We start from the raw sequence: 12,925 nt of genomic DNA on the forward strand, positions 1-12,925 counted from the left end.
ACTAACCAGTTGTTGAAACTGGGAACCAGCTGTGGAAATATGTAGGTACCCAATTTCTAAATGTTTAATTCTGCCACATCACTTTCAGTTCTGGTGAATAGGGGAGTTGAGCTACAGCATTCATTACCCATTCCAAGCATTATGCCATGCACCCATATTCACATCAGGGTAGTGATGTGACCTAAGGAGCATGGATTCCTTTACAGATATCAACACTGCAAAATATTAAGACTAGACCTCAACACCGGGCTACAGACTCAACAAAAGATGGATGTTGAATCAACACCATAATCTCACACACCCACTGATCAATCACAGATGTTAAGTGGGGCACCAATAGGCCCAATTCCTCAATGCAGTGTCCACCCTAGGGATAACCTACAAATGTTACTCACACAGGGTACGTGGCAGGTCGCAGAACCTCACATATCACACCCCCACTTCCAAACACCACTCTACAAACCCACTGATGTAGCAAAGCCCATAATTGTCTAGATATCAAGTCTTCCAACAGTGCCAAGATGACAAATAATAGGCAAAGCATTTGCTATCTACATATACAACTGTAACAAAACATACTCAAAATGTAATCAATAATTGGCATTCCTACCTGTCAGAGACTTGCCAGCACTAAGCGGAGGTGCAATAACCTTGAACAGTTTCTAAATTCAAGTGACACAAGTAAAGAGAATAAAGACAGTCATTAATTTTGTTTAGAACCAAGCATTATTTTCTTTTGTACACTGATTTTTGTTAGATCCAGTTAACACAGTAACACAGACTAAACAAATAACATATTAATATTCGGTCATAACATTGCAAAGATTCAGACTTTACCTTTTTGACAAGGTTACAATAGTAAACATCCTATACAACGACTGTGTTACAAAGCAGTCCATTAACCCGCATTTTTTACTCTGCTAACTCTTTTACAACGCAGGTCTTTACAGCGCAAACCATTACAACGCATTCCCCATTACAATGCCCCATGGAGTTAGAATAGTAAATTGCGTTAAAATGAACAATGCGTTGTAATCGATTGCGGTGTAAAGCCCTGCGTTGTAAACGATTTCACGGAGTAAAAAAATCAGGGTAATGGCACGCGTTGTAAACACATGTGGAGTAAAGTCTCATTCGGTTACAACACAGTAATCTTGGTTGGAGATCATATCAGCGACATGCCCTATGCAAATCTAGTAAATACTTCCCAGACAAACTCAGTATTTTTTTATGCTGCCTCTGTTGCTGCAATTCTGACATCCGTGTCCCAAAAACTTCTCTGCATTCCTTTTATTCTTGTGTTATTTAACTCAATGCTTCCTTCATTGAAGCTCCATCATTTTGTTTTTGCACTCAATCTTTCAGGAGTATGGACAATTGTTCTTACATGTAACAATTAGTTTGCGGGTTGTTGTGTTGTAGACCACATTTTGTGCACTAGCTAGAGTTGGGTTTGAAATATTCCAACTTGTTTCTGCTCAAAGTCTTTTCTTATATTTTGGAGAATGACCCTTATTTACGTTCTGGGAATCCGCAATGCATTAGCATGAAGAGTCTTTCTTCGATGTTGCTACTTTTCCCATCAGAGTAGGTGAAAGCCTTCATATATGTATTGAAAGTGAGACTTCTTAGTAAGGCAAGTAGCATTTGAGTCGGCAGGGAGAAGGGATGCACATGTCAATTTCCAACACAACTACATGCAGCTTTCGGAAGCGTGGAATCCAATGGTGCAACATGACGACACACGGGAACAATTGCTGAAAAAGCTTCCAGATTCCACTGGTGCCAGATGGAATTCAAAATGTGAGGAACCTGTGTTTAGAAATGCACAATGCCATAATATCCAGCTCCTTCAATACCATTCTCACTGTCAGAGACTACTATGTCTGGAAACGAGTAACCAATCTCTGGAATGCATGAACCTCTCCAGGGTTGGAAATGCCCAAACAATCTTTGTGTTAATAGTGGAGCCTAGAAATTGTTGAATTGGCAGCAGCTGCAGGTGGGATTTTAGCTTGAATGAGTGACTGAATGAACTTTCTTGTTTTGGGTAATTAAAATCATAGCAAAAAAATTAAGAAAGAGTCAATCGACGGGACAATATGCCTCAAAACAGCCTATGGGCCTAATTTAGAAGTCGGCGGAGGAGAACACTCTGTCACAAACGTGAGGGATATCCCGTCCGCCGTACTACCACCACATTCTATCCTTGGGGATGTAATACATCACATATTATGAGTTTCCTCACTGCCCTCCTTTTCATGGTGGTGAGCTCGCAATGAAAAGGGTGGTGGGTGAGGAAACTAAGGGGGCCCTACAGGGTGCCCTCGGTGTCTCAGTGCATGGGGGTGCATACAGGGGGGGCTCATGATGTGCCCTCCTGTCTTTCTGCACCCCCAGTTCCTGCACGCCATGGACTTTACATTACATGCTGAGCTGAAATGCGTTTGAAAGGCAGAGCCACCGGCCAACTGCCGCAGGCCCGCCGCCCGGAATACAACTTGTAATTCGGCAGTTGACAATGGGTTTGGCGGTGTGGGAGCGGGACGATGGCATGCCGCCCTCTCCCACACCACCGAACTCATATCAAGGCCCTAAGTGTGCCATTGCAAATAGATAAGTCCACTGTTCAGGTATACTAAACTGCTTCTTTACGTCACGCTGACACTTTGGGTAACAAGTTAGAGGAGATTTAAATATTTCTGGCCCTGGTATGAACCAGTGGTTAAACAGACATGTCTTTTTCTTTTCCAGAGCACAATATTCTTCGGAGGGTTCCTTGAGCGCCCTCTGCAGGGCTTCCCCCCTCTGCTCTTGAGGTACTCTCGGTTGGGATACCCGAGAGGCGGACTCGACGGGTGATGACTGCGATTTTGATGTACATGTACTTCTGATAGGTACTGGCGACATGCTTGGGTGGGTGGGTAGGGAGGAGGGGCTCGTTGGGGGGATGTTGGGGGATGGGGTGGGGGGTATTTTGGCTATCTCGCACACTCATGGTGGATTACTCCTGTGGATGCACTACCTAGTAGAACGGACATTATTGGGGTGAATGCTGTACAGATGTAGCTTATGTGCTGGGATGGTTATTGCAAGATGTCCTGATTTGGCTGGGGGGCGGACTATGGGGGACGGGGATTGATTGCATTTTGTTCAATGAACTAATAAAATTTGTTTAAAAAAAAAAAAACAATATTCTTCGGAGAAATAGATCAATTTTGCCCTTTCATAATAAAAGTCTTCAGCAGATGAATAAGCGCTATGTATTCAAAAGTTTTTTAAAATTCCAAATCACTAATTGCGGTTGTTAAATAGTATTTTAAGGGGTTATCCGATTTAATGAGCTCCTACCATATAAATGATTTTAGGATTCCAGAGTGACCTGTTTTCAGCTTTACACCCAATCGCACAGAATGCCTCCAGAATTGTTACTTATTAAACTTGACTTCACATCTAACCTGGGCCTGTGCAAGACTATCCGAGACCGAACTGGTGTTCTATATTCTTGGCACCGAGAGGTGTCAAAGAAGGGTGCCAATCTCCCGAACAATAACAGAGTGTTAATGTTGGCATTAATTGAGTAACGATGATTTTTAGGATTGGGCCTAATGATGGGCTTCAGACGCAGAAAGGATGCGATTAATGCTAAGAATTTAGATTTTAGACAAGCACAACCGTGTTTCACTCGCTCTTTTATCGTAATCAAATGATAAGGCATTTATATGCTGGTAAATGCTTTAATTTTCCAGCCCTCCACTAACAAGACGTCTTTGATGGCAATTTTCCTCCTGAATATCAGGATGTGTTCCAGGCCTGGCTCCAGGAATTTTTGTTTGGGTGGGCCAATTCGGGTGGGCCACTGCTGGCCCAATTTATCGCTGATATATCTAGCCAGGCCTGCTTCTGGGCCCTCCTTTTGTCTCTCCTTAGTCTTACAAGGTACAGTAAAACACACTCTTTTCCAAGTCTCTTTCTAAATGTTATCACTCTCAAAAAGTGCTTTTCTTCCAAGTTAATGTCCATTTGATGGGAAACGGAGGTTTCTAAGGTGGGAGTATCTAGCAAGTGACTCTACTCGGGCTCCCTCTGTGCGAGCCTTCAGGGAGAAACCCTCTTCATTACTACCTCCACCTGACCCCTGACTCTGCAGCTCACTCCCTTACAGACTTGATGATCCACTTTTCTACCACCCCTCTCCATTACACCTTATCTCACAGCTGACCTTGGGACCCAGCCCCATATCAACCACCATTCAGTTCCACTTTCATTACTCCTAGTAAAAAACAATAGTAAAATCACCTTCAAACTTAAAACATTGAAAATAGCAGTAAATGTAATTATTATGCATGTTAATGTATGCTCCACAGTTGTCCTAATCAACTGACTGGTAATTAAATAAACAAAAACAGAAAGGCCATGACAAGGCCGGTTTTAGTGCTGGTGCAAAAGTCTTTTTGACCTCTTTTTTGACCTCTTTGTCTGTAGATAACAACCACCACCCTCCAACAGTGCCCTTCACCTCTCCGTAGCCACTTCCCCTCATGTCCTCCTCCTCAGCCTCCCTATCTACCACCCTCCACCAGTGCCCCTCATCTCTCCGTAGCTCCCCCACACCCCATGACCTCCTCCTCAGATTCCCTCACTGCCACCCTCCACTAGCACCCCTCATTGCTCCGTAGTTCCCCCCCACCCCATGACCTCTCCTCGGATTCCCTAACTGCCACCCTCCACCAGTGCCCCTCATCTCTCTGTAGTTCCCCCCACCTCATGACCCCCTGTTCGGACTCCCTCACTGCCACCCTCCACTAGTGCCCCTCATCTCTCAGTAGTTCCCCTCCACCCCATAACCTCCTCCTCGGCTTCCCTCACTGCCACCCTCCACTAGTGCCCCTCATTTCTCTAAAGTTCCCCCACCCCCCCACCCATGACCTCCTCCTCGGATTTCCTCACTGCCATCCTCCACTAGTGCCCCTCATCTCTCTGTAGTTCCCCTCCACCCCGTGACTTCCTCCTCAGATTCGTTGTATAGTGCTACTCATATGAGTGTAGGGTGTCACAGTACTTTACATAACAGCACACATTATATAGAGACAATAAATCAGTCTACGGGGAATGTCACATAAGCCAATGAGGATTACAAGGTGTAGAAATCACCTCATCCATACTGGTGGGCAATATATTTTATGGGGGTTTGGTCTGGCGAAGCACAAACTCAGGATTTAAAGAGTACTCCAGTGGTTGGGGGTTGGGATTACTGATTAGAATGCATAACTGCCCAAACAAACTCTTTTTAGGAACATTACAATATTGAAAGACTGGAGAAGTTCTAACTATATCACATCACAAAAAAGCAAAGTTTTGTAAGCAGCTCTTTGATGACAGTTCATTGGTCACTGTCCTATGTCAGGATAGTAACTTCTGAACTGCAAGTAACACAAGGATATCTGTGACAGAGGTAGTAACCCACTGAGCTATTCCCATCAAATTCAGTTTATCTGCATTTAAAAACTACCAATAGACAAATGGTTGCTCTGCAGCAGGATCGTAAATCACAAGTTATCTGAACAGTTCTTATTGTGGTACATCGGTGGCAGATTCACTGCAATGGCCAAGGCTCATGTTTGGGTGGGCCTGACCCACCCGGCCCACCCTCTAGAACCGGGCCTGATGTGTTCCAGTATTTATTGTAAGAGTATTCACCATACATTAATCTTCCAGACTCGTTAACGCTATTTGTGAGCAGGCGTTTGGTTCATCCAGATTTACTGTAACGCGACTATGCTGCAATATTGGGAGAGGTTGGTGTCTGAATTTCGGTGCAAATGTATTACGGGCATAGATGGCGGCTCCAAGGTTGGGATCTATTCATCGAAAAGGATAGAAGCAAATCACATTCATGTTTGAGTCCTGCATTGGTAGACACCTTTTCAGATGCAACTATTGATGGGCCCATTTTGATTCTTATACATCTCTTTCTCAGTGTATAAGGCATCACCCTTCGAAGCTGGTCTGGGGGTTTCCAGTTTAGCCATTTGGACCATGATAGGTTCCTGTGCACGCTGTTCAACGCGGGTCTGAAATCGCTGAAGGCTGCATAGAAAGCAGCTCTGCGGCGTGGGTTGTCGATGATTCAGCAGTGAGCATATTTGCCTTGTCCTCTATGCAGCAGCCGTATTGAACTCCCTTCTGCTGGAAAGGTGAGGCGAGGGGTTTGTGTCTTTCATACAGGTTACTAACTCGCGCAGTAGCAATTTAGCAGAACAACTCATGTCTGAGTAGAGAGATTACGCGATAATTCGATGTAGAGGATCAAACCCTGTCTGAGAATGGCCTGGCAGTGCAATGTGTAGACAGTTAGGTTATCCAGCTCATCCAAAACTTATTTTATTTTTTAAAAACAATGGCGGGGATTCCGTCCGAACCGAGGTCATGGTCCAACGGACCCTGGGTGCTCGGGTCATTGATCACTGTGGCCCCCAACCCATGTACTGAAGTAATGTCAATTGGGCTAGCGACGGAACAAGACATCTCAGAAGACCCTGTGGGCCCGATTAAGAAGTCGGCGGAGGAGCACACTCCTCACAAACGTGAAGGATATCCCGTCCGCGGATCCGTTATCCCTCACGTTTGGGACTAAGTGTCCCCTCCCCCGACTTCTAAATCAGGCCCTGTGTTTTTTTTTTGACCCAACATAAGAAACTTTTATTGGTGCAGACAACTTTATTTTTCACTTTTTCTTGTGGGCTGGTAACTCATTTTATGAGGTTGTCACAAGAATAAACATCACTGAACAGAGATTCTTTGTGGAAAATGGTCGCTGCCTGCCGGCACAATGAGTTCGTACTAGTATGAACTTAAAAAGCTTCTACCGAAACTGGAGTTTACTTGAGAGCTTCGGTCTTATGGAAGAAATATGGGAGAATTGCGGGGACGTCTTTGTGGAATCAATCATTAAGTGCAAAGCCTACTTAGGGTGTCTAATACAAGGTGTCCGGAATTGTTGTAGTACTGAGTGGGCCGTGACAGGCTGGGAAGTTATAATATTTGGCATCGGCTGCAAGTCAGTCCTCATCTTCCTCACCCCAGAATACATCGGTGTTAAACTTGTCAGTACAACTAGGTGGGCTTCTTCTTGTATAGCTTTAATCATGGTGACTTACCGAGGAAGAGGCATAAGGGATATTTTTCTATTCCTTGCTGGATTCATGTAGAGGCTATATAAAATGCAATGAACAGTTGCTAAATTGGCTTCAGGGCCAAATCAAGGTTGAGCGCCAAACAATCTGAGTTTTGAAGATCAACAAGTTCTGATGCCATCTTAATCTTGGCTGAAATGAAAACTGAAAGACCCCCAGGGGAATGAACTTTGTTTGTTTTTGCGTAGCAAGAAAACTATTTGTGATCGCTGTTTGCAGGGAATTCTGCCAAGCATCATGTCTATTACAAGAAATGATATCACCAGTCTTCAGAGAGAGTAGATTTTTCAAGAGTAGATTTTTATTTTTGGAATGTGTTTAAACTGAAGATGAATCTTAACAGCTGAAGTAGACAGAGTGATTCTGGTTGTGGGACAGGCTTTTAATGAGAGGAGTTACACTCTACCAGCCAATCCTCAAAGTAAGGTTAGACTTGTGTTTCCTTGTGGTGAAGGTGTGCTGCCATCACCACAAAACATTTGGTAGAAGTTCATGGAACAGATTTTGACCTGAACTGAAGAACTGCGAACCAATGATGGTTTGGATGCAGCTTTCCAAAATTTGGAGATCTAGAATTGGGGTAAACCCTTTTTGTTTGGGATAAGAAAGTACGTGGAGTATACCCTGCTAACCTTTCTAATGTGGGGGCACTTCCTCCATTGCTGAGCAAGGAGTTCACTTCCTCTTGAGCTGAGTGAGTGGTGAAATGTGTTCATTTCGTGGATATGTGGAAGAATATTCAGTGGTAAGTGAGAACTCAATAGGGTATCACCTTTCTAACGTGGATAGCACCCACTTGTTGGTGGTAATGGTGTGTCATTTATTAGGAAAATCCCTCACTCTTCCCCCTAGAAACAGTTGACTTGTGATCAGGGGGGTCAAGGATGGAGTGATTGTTTGGTGGCAGACGATCTCATACTGTGGGAGCATCGGCCATGACCTTTACTGGAGCCTCGCAAAGTCACTCATTGGTAGGACTGTCTCCAAGGGGATTATTGTGGTTGGCCTTGCTGTGATGGGTGGAAGCACTGCTGTGTCGAATAATGTCACAGTGTAATATTTCGGTTGTTATGGCATGTTTGATGACAATGCTGGGACATTTTGATATTGAACTGCCTAGATGCATTTCATTCACAGTTCCCTTATCTATTATTGTTTTTTTCTAGTGCTTCATGCACATGTGGCCTGAAGAATGGCTCTCAATCAAAGGCATGCTAAGAGGTTGCTGTTGAACCTTCAACCAAATGAACAGTTCCCGTATCTATTTTTGTTTTTTTTCTAGTACTTCATGCACATGTGGCCTGAAGAACTGCTCTCAATCAAAGGCATGCTAAGAGGTTGCTGTTGAACCTTCAGACAAATGGACACATGAACAAGTTATCTACCTTTATTAATGCTGTATCTGGTGGATACTCTTATCGAAAAGCTGATTTTTCACCTTTAAACAATCTCAAATGTGAGACTGGATACAGAGTTAAAAAGTAATTGCTTCCACATGTCTGTAGGTTACACTATCAAACTAGGAGTTGTACCGTCCTGTGGGTGACAATAATATATAGGTGCCCACCCTAAGTGTTGACATCAGTTTCATTTTGCACTCTTTGATACCCCTACATGCCCTCAGACTCTATCAATCATGAAAAATGAAGGTGATAGTGTGCTAAAACTAACCTGTGAACAGCAAATGGGCAGTGAGGAATCTGCAGTTAGTTTTCACAGACTGCAGTGCGAAGCTAGAGGAAGCTGGAGGAAGAGAACATATGCTTCCCAAGGTGATCCAGCTTCTTGGATTCCCTATCTGGGGGAGCAGAAAGGAATGCGCCCTTGGAGGAAGAAGCTTGCATAACCAAGGATGTTGGGTGAGGAAAACTGGGTCGCCCGGGGAAGGGCAATGGCGGTGGGCGATCATCCTTTCCACAGGACCCCCTGTGCTGGGTTTGGACCAGGTAACCAGATGGACATCAGTGAGGGCTTCATTGAAGGGCAACAGGGGTTCGGAAGTGGATGCTGCAGGCTGAAGCACCTCTGTCAGGAGGTTAATCCTGACTGCCACTGAAGGGAGCTCTAGGCCCAAGACCTCGGCCGCCCTTCCCACCACCACAGCATAGGACGCTCCCTCCTCTGTAGCCACGGTAGGGGGAGAAAGCATGCCAAGGTCTGGAGAAGTGTCCAGACCACTGGCGTCACCCAGGTCCCCTCTCCAGTCCGGTTCTTCTAGCTGGTCCATTAAAGGGTCCAGCGACCCTTCCCAGTCCTCAAAACCACCTTCTGGGTGATAGGGAACACCAGGGAAGAATAGGGGAACAAAAATACCCTTCGCCGTTGGATCCGACATCGGTCAAGCTCTGGGTCCATCTCAGGGGTGAGGATGGGGATGGCATCGACAGGGGGTATGGTCGGCGCCACGGGTATCATCGCCGGGATCGACGCCAGAGAAGGTCAGCTAAGATCGACCAGTGACAGTCCGGATCCAGGCCTGGATCCTCATGGGCCCGCCCAAGACCCCCGAGTGGAGTCGTCCCTGAAGGGGGCACTGGAGACGGAGCCTTAGAGCGATGAAGCTCCGGGTCCCGCATCGCGTCATCCGACTGACGGGGAGAAGGCGAAGTGCGGCGGTGCTTCTTCGCCTTCTTCTTGTGCTTCGACTTACCTGAAGATTTTGAAGACTGAGTGCAAAGAGGTGTGGGGGTTCCGCGAGCGGCCTCGAGATCTTCCTCTTGAACAAGACAGGGAGCGACGTGGAGCAGACCACCGGGCCTTCAAGAGCTTTCGGGACTGCTCCTTCAAAGACTTTGGATTCATGGCCCGGCAGTCGGAGCACGACTTTGGGTTGTGGTTGTGCTCCAGACACCAATGGCACATGAGGTGTGGGCCCGTCGCAGACATCAGCCTGTGACAGGCCTCTCAAGTCTTGAGCCCGGTCCGACAGTGGGATATCCCTCATGCACCAGGAGTCGAACACTCGAAAAAACAGTCGACAAAAGTCACAAAAATTTAGTCAAAAAGCGACTAAAGGGGTAGCTCTCCAGATCTGCACAAGGCTGGTGCGGACAAAGAATGAACTGATGTCAGTGCGCAGGTGCTGCGTCTAAGTAGACACTGTGACGTCATCCCGGCTACCATGACGTCGAACGCAAAATTGACCAACGCCATCCACCAACGCGCAGGGGTACTGCTAAGAAAAAATTCTCTGGATCCATTCTGATGCCTGGGGGTAATACTAAGGTAAGAAATCTATAACTAACTGGCTCTTTCAGATATATGGTACTAAGGTTCCCAGGGCATAGGTACACCAAGGGTACCCCTGGGCTGCAGCATGCATTATGCCACCCATGGGAGTCCACTTAAACTGTGACCACCATTGCAGCCTGTGTTGGTTAGTGCTTTCACATCTCACAACAGATATGTTTCCTTATATCTGAGGTCACTGCACTTTAAACCTATGTCACCCCTATAGCAGGCTCTTAAGTCCCGAGGGTAGAGTGCTTAGTAGTGTGAGGGTGCCCCTGCATGAGAGGATGTGAGAAGTTGGCCTGGCATATGCTGGTCACTAGTTATAGAGGCCACCTTGCACCAGTCCAATTCGACTCTTATGGTATATAGGTTTAAGACAACCTTTTAAAGAAAGCTATCCTAGTGGTAGCTGTGGAGAGCAGCTTTCAGGCTAAGTCTCTGAGGAATGTAAAGCAGCTTGTTTTACCTTATAATCTCTTGAATCACAAAATGAAAAGGACACCACACAGGTATATATATATATCAAATATATATGTATTTATAGATACACTCTACTAATCTCTTTATGAGATTAGAACCCAGATAAACATTCAAATGTCAACAGTTCTCAATAAATTAAGCACAAATATGGCTGGAGCCCTAGGAGCGTACCAGACCATATACTAAGAAAAGGGTTTAACAAAGTCGACTTGCAAAATGACAAAGCCTAGGGCCTTGGGAATCGCTGGGGCTTCACTACTGCAGTGTTTGCAGGTAAGTAACAAGCCCACGGGAGACGCGTGCAGTGTCTAAACACAGCCGCGGGTTTCCAATAGGTTACAATGGAGCAAGTCGCAGTTTGTATTTTAAAGTTTTAGGGCACTTCAAAGAAGTCAACAAGCAAGCCACTTACAGGGTAAGTATTTCGAGGGCCAACACACACTTGGGCATCGGAGTGCACGAGTTACCTCACCCAGGGAAGCCGGGTGCATAGGTGTCTTTTGGTGTCGGGTCGCGATGCTGTTTTCAATGGAGACCAATGAAGACTTGCTGCTTGAGACGACTGAAGAGGTGTCCGCTGGAATCCGAAGGTGGATTGAAGATGAAGAGGACCTGAAAATTGAAGGGGCAGTGTTCAAAGTCACTTGCCAGTGACCGGTGGCCAACAAGATGGATGACCACAGATGTCGCGTCGCTTCAGGTCGTCGATGGTGTTTTGACTCTTCGCTCACGAGGTCCAGGAGGGATAGACGATGACCAGCAGCTGGAATTGGAGTGTCCCATGACGTCTGCAGCTGATGACGGTGTCGGCAACCGGATTGGAGCCAACAAGCCTTGGCAACTGCAAGTCTCGTGTGGACTGAAGATAGTCGGTGATGCAGACCAGCAAGGTTTGATGGACATACCCAGCGAGGGTAAGTGAGGGCAGGCCCGGAGCAACCAGGAGAGCCCTTGAAGTCGGTTAGAAAGTCTTCGGGGGAGTCACTAGCCAACAGGCAAATAACCGCGAAGACACCTTCACAGGAAAAGTTTCACAGGAGCCCACGGTCACTCAGGACGGGGTAGGTCGCTGATTTTTGGAACAAGACCTGCTAGGGACTTGGGCCACAAATGGGCCAAAGCACAAGTTCGTAGAACGTTGTTTAGGGTTTGCACTCGAAATCAGTGCACGGTTCCCAGGTATTGCTGTTCCTCGTCACTCGTGGGGTCCAGATGCCACAGCTTCGCTGGGGACTCAAAATGGCCGTCAAGAGGTCAGGAAATCCGCTTCTGGGGCCGCAGGGACTTCGGACTCCGGCGGGAGCGGTGAAGTTTGCAACCGTCGATTGAAGTTATTGGTGCCTGCCAAGCAGGGGAGTCACTCCTTGACTCCAAAGGAGATTCTTCAGTCTTCCAGAGATAGTGGAACGTCGAAGGGCCAGGATTCTTCTTTGTAGAGCGTCGTCCAGGGTAATCTGAATTGCATTGGCAATGCTTGCTATCTTATAGTGAAGATATGGGAGGGACTAGCTCTATGACCACTCCTCTAGGAGGGTCAGGGTAGTGGGTGGTTACACCCACTTCCCTTTGACCAGTTTCGCGCCAGAGCAGGGGCAGGTAGCCCCTGAACCGGTTTGAGCTGGCATATGCACAGAGGAGCCTACTGCTCCCCCAGTGCAAGACTTCAAAGCACTCTAAGAGTGCACCCACCCAGCTCCAACACACTAAATCCTGTCTGGGAGGTGGTGACACCTCCCTGTGACAGGATACCTTTTGTTGGGCTTCCTCCACTGCGAGTTTCGGTCAGCAGCAGGAGGGCAGCCTAGTGTCTGTGCTGGTGGCATCCATTTTGTGATGCCAGGGCTCTAGGAGATTTCTACTGTTTAGTACAGTGGGTACACGTCATCCCCTCTAGAAGAGTTGGATCATACTCCCACACCAGTTACTGGTGTGGGGGTAGGATTCCAAGTTGTTTGACACCAAACACGACATGTTTTGATGCAGTCATTCCAAAGTTAGCATTTACCGCGATGTTA

The 12,925-nt window shown here is 46.5% G+C and overlaps 1 protein-coding gene across 1 annotated transcript in view; it reads right to left on the reverse strand.

The window, feature by feature from the left end:
- The window catches only part of VPS8 (VPS8 subunit of CORVET complex), a 1,789,524-nt gene that overhangs the window by 1,036,866 nt on the left and 739,733 nt on the right, over positions 1–12,925 (reverse strand). Inside the window, exon 23 of the mRNA XM_085648738.1 lies at positions 611–662. Within this exon, the coding sequence (XP_085504864.1) occupies positions 611–662 (52 nt within the window). The remainder of the gene's footprint in view (positions 1–610; positions 663–12,925) is intronic.

Source organism: Triturus cristatus, chromosome 3_2 (assembly GCF_964204655.1).
Source record: "Triturus cristatus chromosome 3_2, aTriCri1.1, whole genome shotgun sequence".
Classification (NCBI taxonomy): Eukaryota; Metazoa; Chordata; class Amphibia; order Caudata; family Salamandridae; genus Triturus; species Triturus cristatus.